Source organism: Callorhinus ursinus, unplaced genomic scaffold (genome assembly GCF_003265705.2).
Source record: "Callorhinus ursinus isolate GAN/ISIS: 27379988/994484 unplaced genomic scaffold, GSC_fseal_2.0 scaffold26, whole genome shotgun sequence".
NCBI lineage: Eukaryota > Metazoa > Chordata > Mammalia > Carnivora > Otariidae > Callorhinus > Callorhinus ursinus.
The window spans coordinates 24,840,118-24,850,336 of NW_027397088.1; the positions used below are offsets into that span (position 1 = coordinate 24,840,118).

Genomic DNA, 10,219 nt, shown 5'->3' on the forward strand with positions numbered 1-10,219 from the left:
GTGCCTTGACAATTCCTCTAAAAAACCGCTACACATCGATAGGATGGAGCAGTTCTTCTGATCTGAGAGTAGGTGACGTTTTATCGTCTAATTCTCATGCCATTCGGTCTTCAAATGATAGGTACATGACATAGGGAGTGAAAATAAGGTTGTTCTAATGCAGGATAATTTTCTGGACCACAGTGATCTCTAAATTGGCTTATCCTTCAGCAGCAATAGCTCATACTAAAAGGCATTTTGGAAATTTAAATAGCCATTAAAGTAGACTTTCAAATTTATTGATTTCATATTTTGGCATACTATGATTTAGTAGAGCCCAAATAAGATTCTGATGTCTGAACTTTACTTCAGGCTCACATGGAGGGGGAAATTCAAGGGTGTACAATCCATGCAATCAGTCAAAAATAATGAAAAGCAATTAAAGCCTTTTTTGGGGCCTCCATTTGAGAATGTCAAGGCAATGACAGGTTCTTGTTAATGCATTACAGAACATCTGTAGAGTTCTCTGTGCTTTTCTACTCTTGCTGCCCACCACAGTGATGGCAGCCACTCCATTCTTAGGTCTCTGTCTCGCTCAGTCTTATTTCCCAGACAATATTATCACAAAATCACCTGTGTGTTTCTTTTTCCTTCCAGACCTTTGTTCCTGCCACCTTTGTTCTGCTCCAACCTATGTAACCCCTGACCGACTCTTTAGTTCTAACAAAGACCAAATTTCCCTAAGAGGACAAATTAGAAATTTATTCTCTAAGGGAACTCTCTATAATAACAAGGGAGGTATATGATTAGGAACATTCTTGCTTAAGTAAGTTTGGTCTCCATCCCATTAATAAACAATAGTTGAAGCAATAGAAATTGATATGGTTGAGCTATAACACACATATGCCCTAAAGATTGAGGATGAACTACCTTAAGGGATAAGAATTTTTTCCAGTTTGTATATTAGCATATTTATTCTCTCTGATTCTACAAAATTACCTGGCTGACATGGAATTTGGGTCCATTGGAATGATGCAACTCAGACAAGTCCTATAAACTCAAGCCATTGCTGGCTGAGATTATTTCATAGCCTACTGACAAGATGCTAGCAAATAGCCCTACTGAGGGAGTGACTACAGCTAGTCAGCTGTGGAAGCAGACATACGTAGGTGTGAGCCCTCAGTGCTTATTACTGTGTGATTTACATGAATTCTTTTCCCTGGTCTTTTGCTTCCTCGCCCATACTATGTGGGTAATATCTCATTCACACGGGGCATGCCAGGCACATAAAAATACTCAATAAATCCTAGCTATTTATAATTTCCTTTCTCTATTTCTGTATACATTATTTTCTTTAAAGATTGATTGATTGATTTTAGAGAGAGAGAGAGCATGAGCAGGCGGGGCAGACAGAGTGGAAGAGAGAATCTCAAGCAGACTCTGCACTGATCACGGAGCCCCACACAGGGCTCCATCCCAGGACCCTGAGATCATGACCTGAGCCAAAACCAAGAGTCAGATGCTTAACCAACTGCGCCACCCAGGCGTCCCTATTTCTGTATACATTCTTGATTTCAAAGTGCATATGACTCAGTTGACATTGTGCTTTCTGTATCAAATAATCCTTACATGTTTTGTATATAATTCACCTGTGGGCATTTTTAAGGAGGGTCTTGGAACTGAATAAAACAAGTGAATACATGTCCTCACTACTCTGGCACTCACCTTGTGTAGATATAATGGACAAGATTCTTTATAAGAATCAAGACAAGTGGATTATTCTTTGTTGATTTCGCCTCTCTACCCCACAGCCACTGCTTTGCTAAACTTCAGAGAATTCTGTTCCTACTGGATCCACGTTCTCCAGGGACTGCTAGCCCTATAGAGCACAATGTAAACAGTGCCCCCTGGAGTTGTGCAAATGGCTGGGCTGCTTCCAGCAGTCACACTTAGAGTATCTTCAAAAAAGGCATCATAGTAAAAGCAAAAGATTTTGCCAGACAGATCTGGATTAAAATCCTAGGTAAGATTCCAAACCAGTGGTGAGATCTTGGCTGACAAGTATCTGACCCTCGGTTTTCTTAGTTATAAAATAAGTACTACTGACTGGTGGGTTTTCATAAGGATTCATAATATATAAACATGTATTCAATAACAATAACCAAGGGGAGCAGGTAACCTGTATACAGTGTTTGCTATGGGCCAGGCACTATTCTGTGTACTTGACCTAAATTAATTTATTTCATCCTCTAATAATCCTATGAGGTAAGCATTGTCTTATCACTCCCATTTTATAGGTGTGCAACAGGCCCAGAGAAGGTAAGTAATTTGTTTGAAGACAGTGGTCATGCTGTTATTAAAACCGAGCCTTCTGACTTTAGAATCTGTGCCCTGAATCATTGGGCTGTACTTCATAAATATAGGGGTTGCAAACATTAATATATCATTAGGTACATAATGATTACTTACATTATATGAATGAACTATATTGATGCTGCTTCTGGGAGAGTTTTGGCCTGGTGGCCACGAACTCCAAAATGGTTGGAATCTTAAAAAACCCTGGAGAGCTTGGATACAGGAAAGAGATTTTTAAAATCCTACCTGGGAGCAATATCCAAGCCATTTATGAGTACTCCAGCCATACAAAAGGTTCCTGTTGAACTGGCAAGTATCAGGAAGATGGTAGTGCTAGAGAAGCTGAAACTCAGGTAGAGCAGGCACACGCTAAAGAAGGCAGGCAGAAGAAGTCCTGGGGAGTGATTCAGACAACACAGTTAGGGGCATCCCAAAGACGGGGCAAAGGGCCTCAAGGAGCTTGAACATCCGGCTGTTCCTTACCCAGTGTGTTGAAGAGGTTCCGGATGGTAACTAAGCGGAGAATATTCCTGGACAGGAAGAAGTCTGACAGGTGACCGGCTAGGATACCAAAGCTCCAGGCAAACAAATAGGGGAGGGCTGACAGCAGCCCATTCTGGGAAGTAAATGTTAGTGTAAGGGTGAGTATGATAGGTAGACTCATCCCGACGCTAAAATTCAGTATCTAAAATTTGTATTGCCATACAAGCTACCATCAACGTGCAAACTCAGAATTCCCACTTGGGGCCACACCACCCAAAAGAAAGAGGAAAATAGTTTTGGGGTCAGGAAGAGTTGTCAGAGTCCATCTAGTTTTCTCTTCTTAGTGTCACGGGACCTGAAAGTACTGGAGAATCGAGATCCGAAGACTATAGTCGGGAATGGGGAATGCCGGCCTTGGGCAAGATGGTAGAGCTAGTAATGACAGCAACTACAGACATACATATGGTGCTGATTCTGAACCACTGCCCTTAATCCTTTCAACACATCCAGGGTCTCACAGAGGATAACACTGAATCAGAGAGCACTTGGCCCCAAGGCTGGGTTACTGGAGGTTGATTGATGAATGGCACTTTGGGCATTCCATTTCTATAGGAGTCTTTTCTGGTTAGTATGGCTTTGAACATAGGTTCAGGGAACAGTCATTCTCCAAGTCAGATAAGAAATGAGAGTGCCCATCCTTTCAAAGCAAGACCCAGGACTCATTGCCTTATCCCAAGAGATAGGTTGGGTGTGAGCTGGGCAGGGTGGCAGGGAAGGATCCCAGTCTCTGTAGGCAACGACGGTGTTGAGCCTTAAATAATACTAATTGGGGTGATCATGCAGTGAATGGGAGGTAGGGAACCTCTGGGAACATGAGTGTATTCTATTGTGGGAGTGCCAGATATGTGCCTACACCCTTTGATCTGGGGAACGTTAACATAAGAATTGGAAACAGTCTCCAGGTACAGCTAAATGGTGTAGGGGTGAGCAAGAGCTAGGGTTAGAGTCATAAGAAACAAAGAAATGAGCAGAGTCCTTCATAAAGCTAAAAGGAGAACACAAGTCAACTTACCTCTTTTATGTTCACATGAAGCTTGGAGCTGATAAATGTTGGAGTGTACAAAACCATGATATTATTTGTCCAGTGAAAAGCAAAAGAACCGAAAGCAATGGCCCAGACGGGAAGAGACTTAATCATAGCTTTGATTGGCAGAGACTGTGTCCTTGAGCTGACCTGGGGAAAAAACCCATTAACTGTTAGCACATTAGGACAAGCAGGAACATGGTTCCATTTGGCACAGAATCTGGAGGATACCACAGTGGAGCATCTGTGTTCTACCTGCTGGTTGAGGGAGGACAAGATGTATTCCTTCTCACTGATGCTTATACATGGGTGGTCCTTTGGGTCGTCATAGAACAGAGCAAACCAGAGAAGACTTAGGGCACAGCCACAAGCACCTATCAAAGCAGGATAGGTTAGAATTGAAATTGCTTCTGTCGGTAGTAAGTCTCTTTCCCAAATTGGCATTTGTCATTATCGGTCAGAGAACCTGGACCTACTCTTCCTTCTTTAAAACTTGGCAACAAGGCTTACAGTTTTGATAGTCCTCTCTGTATCCACGGCTGTGCCTACAGAATGAATTTTGCAGAGAGGGCGGTAAGCCTCTGGCCTCTCCTGATCTAGGCTCTGTATCCCTCCACTCATCATAGTGGGACTCCCTGCTCTTAGGCCCTCATCTCTACAGTTTCCCAACGTGTTCCACCATGAGAATATGGTACAGCTGAACCCTCACAGGGCTTGACTGTCACCTAGCTTTAAGAGCTAGGTCTTGGCCATGCTCCCAAGATTCAGCCCAGGCCTGAGGTATTACACAAGTCCTCTGTGAGGAACCATCTGTTAGGACAGGGAGTATGTAGTACTCATCAGTCAGTCTTCCAGAAAGGCATTCATTCATTTGACAGATATTGATTAAATGCACATTATGTACCATTCACTATTCTATGTACTGGGGATGCAGCAATGAATAAAACACAAAAATTTCTGTCTTCAGAGAGTTTACTTTCTAGTGGATGAGAAAAAGAGGATGAAAAGTAAATAAGTAAAGGGTATTAAATATCCGTGACAAGAGCTCTGGATAGAAGTTACGGGGGTGGGGGGAGTATCATGTTCAGTGAAGGCTGTGACATGGATATGGGGCAAGGACACTCCAGGCAGAGGGAGCAGAGAGTGCTGAAGGCCTAGGTCCTGAGGCCAGTGTGACTGGAGAGGAAGCAAGGGGAGGGTGGGGAAGGTTGAGGACGAGAGCTGATGGGATCAGACCATGTGGAAACCTGGAGCCACTGGAAGATCTTAGGCTTGTACAACATTCTTTAAGCAACATTAAAAGGATATTTCAACTGTATACTATTTCCATGTCATTCTATGACCTGAGAACCCAATCCCAAGGTGAAACATAAGTGGACAGAAGTAAATATCTAATAAATACATGTGCAATGTGTACATTTCAATATATTATTTTAGTCGACTCAGAAACTCATATGGGCCTATTAGCTCTTTTTCAAAATGAGAATACTGATGTTCAGAAAGGTCCACATCCTTGCCCAGGGACACACAGTTAGTAAGTGGTAATTGACACTTAGCATGAATTATATTTTTAGGGCGGGAGTACAGTCCTCAAGGAGCAGCCTGGGGCAGAGCTTTGAAGAGACAAGAGTTAATGGCAAGAGAAGTGGATGAGTCTGCAAAAGACTGAGACAGAGTGGCCAGGAGAACAAAGGCCAATGCAGAGAGTTAGGCAGGGGCACCATTGGTGATGGATGTGATTGAGAGCTCAGGTCAAATGTGGACTGGAGAACTTCCACTTGATTTTTGGGCATGGAGGTTTGGCCATCTCTAACATCTGTGAGGCCTGGGGCAAGACTATACATGGAAATTCACATGAATGTTTAAGTTCTGGATTTATTAAGAAACTCAAATAAGGTATGTCTTCTCATCCGAAGTTGACAAAAATGTAACTTCAAAATGATCTGGAGAGAGACTTCTGGTTTCTGATCCAGCATGTAAGGAACTTGGTAGTCATCCCTCCCATCCTCATTACAAGAAAAATGTTGCACAAAATAAAAATCAACTCTTCTTTGATCCATCAGAATATTGAGGTCATAGGGCAAATTACTGTACCCCAAATTGGAGAGACAGATAAGGGATACAGAGAATTGCAACTTCCTGGAACAGAAGCCCAGAAGCAGAAAACTACATGGGAACCAGTACCAGGGTAAGAAAACCTGGCAATTGATTAATCGCAGTAGGCCGTGTGGACAAGTTTGAGAGGTAAAAAAATCTGGGGTAATCCTGGAGGGACCCTCATACTTTTGTGAGTTTTACCTTCAGGAGACCTAACCAGGTTCTCACAGTGAAGATGAGACAAAAATTCCTACATCCTTTCAGCAGGGGAAAGGAAAAGTAGCAGTTTTGAATTATGTCTAGAGCATCCTGTTCTTAACAAAGCCTGCTGTCAAGGGAAACTTCTACCAGAGTCTAACCTGCTTAAGTAAAAGGAAATACCCAACTGCAACCCCCTACGGCCTTCCTGTCTTACTTAATGGGGGGAACACTGGGAAGGACTTCTGAAGGTGAAGCCCAGAGGCACAGGCTCACTGAAAGGCTGAGACTAATCATATGACTATAGAACACTATCTCCCCCCCACACACCTTACCACCGCATCAGTAGTTTCCCTGTATATAAATGGGAGTACAAATGGAAAAACTGCATGTGTCAAACTTTATTTAAGAAGACTATAAAAACACAAAAACAGGGGAAATTGTAGCCTCTGAAACTTAGAGCTGTAGCAAACAGTAAGCAATGTCTAACCCCTAGCCAAGCCAGATAAATATAAAACCTCACATTGAAAGACTATTTCCATTCCTCTTATCTAGTACATCTTGTTGAGCTTGCAACAACAACAAAAAATCACACGGCATACTAAAAGACAAAAAATATAGTTTGAAGACAGCAAGCATTGGAACCGATTCAGAAATGGCAGAGATGTTGGAATTATCAAATCAAGAATTTAAAACTGTGATTATATTGCTAAGAGCTCTTATGGAAAAAATGGACAACATACAAGAATATATGATTCATGTAAGTAGGCAGAAACTCTAATAAGAAAATCAACAGGAAATGCTAGATCAAAAACACTAACCTAGAAATGAAGAATGCCTTTAATGGGCTCATCAATAGACTAGGCGTGGCCAAGGAAGGAATCATCGAGCTTGAAGAAATGTCTGTAGAAATTTCCAAAACTGAATTGCAAAGAAAAAATAAAAATGACAGGTATCCAAGAATTGTGGGACAATTACAAAAGGTGTAATATATACATATGGCACTATCAGAAGGAGAAGAACGAGAATGGGACAGGAGAAATATTTGAAGGAATAATTAGTCTTCCAAAATTAATGATAGACGCCAAACCGCAGAGACAGGAAGCTCAAGAGAACATACAAAAAAATACATGCTGAGGCATATTATATTCAAACTAGAGAAAATCTAAGACAAAGAAAGTTTTTTAAAGAAACCCAAGGCAGAATGAGGTTTAAACTTAGAATTCTTTGATTCCATTGGTCACAAATCCCTGGTCACTGTGGTCCGAGGCTTGACCTCCTGTTCCTACTCAGATCCGTTTCCATGCTAAAAGAAGTTTTAATTGGTTATGTGTAGAAATTCTTGCCTTCCCCATCATACTCCATTTACATCTCCTGCAAGCAGTTTTGCCTGCCCTTCGTTGGCCAAGTCTAAATTCAGTGGATGTGCAGAAGAGTCCTTCCGTGTCTGAAAAGCCCTGGTGGTTTTTAAGCAAACAATTCTGGGAGTGATGACTAGGAGTGATGGCCGTGGGCTCTGAAGAGTATATAATCTTGACCCCACAGACTCTACGAAGAGGGCCTAGTTGGAGGAGGGCCAAGAATGGGCTCAGTGCGGAATCAGGGCAGCTCTGATGGAAGCTGTAAATGATCTTGTCAAGAGGTGTCTCAATGATAGGACACCTGGGTGGCTCAGTCGGTTGAACGTCTGCCTTCGGCTCAGGTCGTGATCCCGGGGTCCTGGGATCGAGTCCCGCGTCAGACTCCTTGGTCAGTGGGGAGCCTGCTTCTCCCTCTGCTTGCCGCTCCCCTCCCCCGACTTGTGCTCTCTCTCACACACACAAGTAAATAAATAAAAGTCTTTAAAAAAAAAAGAGGTGTCTCGATGGCAGAATGGGTCAGACACGAGTCAGATAGGAGTTGAGGAGAAGTCTGAGAGGTTGGGGCAGTGGGTACAGACAGGTTGAGCAATAATTTCCACTGTTCAAAGGGAGGTGACGTGAGAGAGAAGGCAGGGGAAAGGGAGCCATTTTAGAGAATTGAGGAGACTAGAGAGGTTTTGAGAAGTTTAAAATAGTCTTCGTGGAGGGAAACGGCAGGCTGGACGGCCGTTGTAAGCACAAATGTGAGTTTGTGATCTGATTTGCTCTTTTGGGAGCTTTTCTCCAGCAATTAGAAGCAGCTCAAAGGCAGATGTTATTTTGTTCTTTAAAGCAGTGTGGATTTAGATTTATTTAACTTCATTGAGAAGAACCTTCAAATAGAACAAAACCTCTTGGTTTTAGTCTTGCCTCTGCCACGAACTGGAGCTGACCATTTGGCCTCTGTGGGCATGACACGATGCCTCATGGTAAAGACTTGTGGAGGCAGATGCCTGAATCCCTACCTTGCTACCCTCTAAGTCTTTCCCCCCATTCCGGGGGCCTCCAAATGAGGCAATTCGTGGGAAAGCTGCTGACGCAGGACAACGCATAGTGCCTCTCTCTGAGCTTCATGGAGCCACCCATGAGAACTGTAAATGACCTATGTTGCCATACACATGTATATGACATTGGAATAGGAATACACCATGAGTGTAGGAGGTCATCCAACCTTTGATCAGGTGGGCAGCGTTAATTATTGAGCTTGTCTTTCATGGAGCGCAAACCTCACCTCTCTATAATTTCTGCTCATTAGTTTTAATTTTGTAATACAGGGCAGGTGTGAATTTCTCTTTTATTCATGCTCTCTCAAGTTTTCTTTTCCCCAGGCTAGGCAGTCCCAGTATTTTTTGGCCCCTTTCCTGGTGCAGGGCTTGGGTACTGTCACTATACTGATCATTGCTTACTACTGATGACTAATTTACTGATGAAGAGCAATGGCATTTGGAGGACGGAAGGCATGTGTTCATATTATGGCTTTGCCATTTGCTCACAGTGTGCATTGGATGTCTTCCACTCATCCCTCTAGACCCACTCTTCACCCTTCGATGTCCTGCATTGGTCACAGATGGCTGGCTTGAATGAACATCAGCAGGCCCCTGGGTAGACTGCTTTCTAGATTGATTTGGCAAGCAGCCCAAGAAGAAGGTAAAGAAGAGAGAGTTGAGTGGGATTGGGGTGTCTTCCCCTATCTATCTCCTTCCTAGCATTGCTTCAGTCTGTATGCTCCTTTTTATGAACAATAGTGGGTCATCCCTTTCCCCAAGGGTTTCATATAAGGGGTGTGGATCTCTAGTACCTGCATTATAGAATTGCAGAGGTAATGTACAATAACACATGTATAGTTCTGCTTGTAATGTGAAATTAATGAATGTTGACTTCTCGCTTTCCTTCAATGAGATTCATGATTTTAAATATCATTAGCATTATATAAATTATTACCTTATAGTCAGTTTTTATTTTTAATTTTTTTTCAATTCTGAAGAACAACTGGGATGTTATAGACAGAGACTTACCAAAAATGTAGAAGGCCATGGGCCAGCCCAGGGATTGGCAGATGAATCCAGTCACAAGCAGAACAATGAAGGATCCCAGCAGAATTCCTAATCAGGGGGCACAAAGAAACCCCTAAGGAGCACAGGCATCTGAGAATAGAGATAATGTAGCCTCACGGTAGCAATAAACAAGTTCCAGTGAAATACATTTGTAAGGATAACACTGAGCAGAAGAAAAGAATAAAATCTTCGCTTTTCTCTTTTTTTCCTGTTGTTTGAGATAAAGGAGACTTTTCTTCATTCTAGACAGTTTCCACATCTTTAAAGCGAAGATGCTGGAGCAGATGGTTTCCAAAGCCCTGGACACTTCAAAACACACATCTTTTACAGGTCTAGGAAGAACGTGCTAGAATAAGATGATAGCGGGATTCAAACATTCTAGGCCCTACGTCATTACCTGATAGACTCAGGGAGGTGAGTCGGCCTCGTTCCAAGGGAGGAGCCCACTTGGCCCACATGACGTGTTGAGCTATGAATACCGATCCCTGAAATCAGAAGGATTGGGACATCTGATCTCTGATACTTTCTGTGAATTTAAACCCTGTTCAGTTTTTGCATTATCTTAATAC

The 10,219-nt window shown here is 42.6% G+C and overlaps 1 protein-coding gene across 11 annotated transcripts in view; it reads right to left on the reverse strand.

The window, feature by feature from the left end:
- SLC17A1 (solute carrier family 17 member 1) overlaps positions 1-10,219 on the reverse strand; it is a 42,705-nt gene that overhangs the window by 22,339 nt on the left and 10,147 nt on the right. For all 11 annotated transcript variants that reach the window (XR_012373872.1, XR_012373867.1, XR_012373871.1 and 8 more), the window contains exons 5-10: positions 10,048-10,135; positions 9,612-9,698; positions 4,157-4,275; positions 3,890-4,051; positions 2,818-2,950; positions 2,581-2,728 (exon numbers count right to left, since the gene is read on the reverse strand). Coding sequence is in view for 5 of the 11 variants with exons in the window: in XM_073877653.1 (XP_073733754.1) it covers positions 2,581-2,728; positions 2,818-2,950; positions 3,890-4,051; positions 4,157-4,275; positions 9,612-9,698; positions 10,048-10,135 (737 nt within the window). In the remaining 6 variants the exon portion in view is untranslated. The remainder of the gene's footprint in view (positions 1-2,580; positions 2,729-2,817; positions 2,951-3,889; positions 4,052-4,156; positions 4,276-9,611; positions 9,699-10,047; positions 10,136-10,219) is intronic.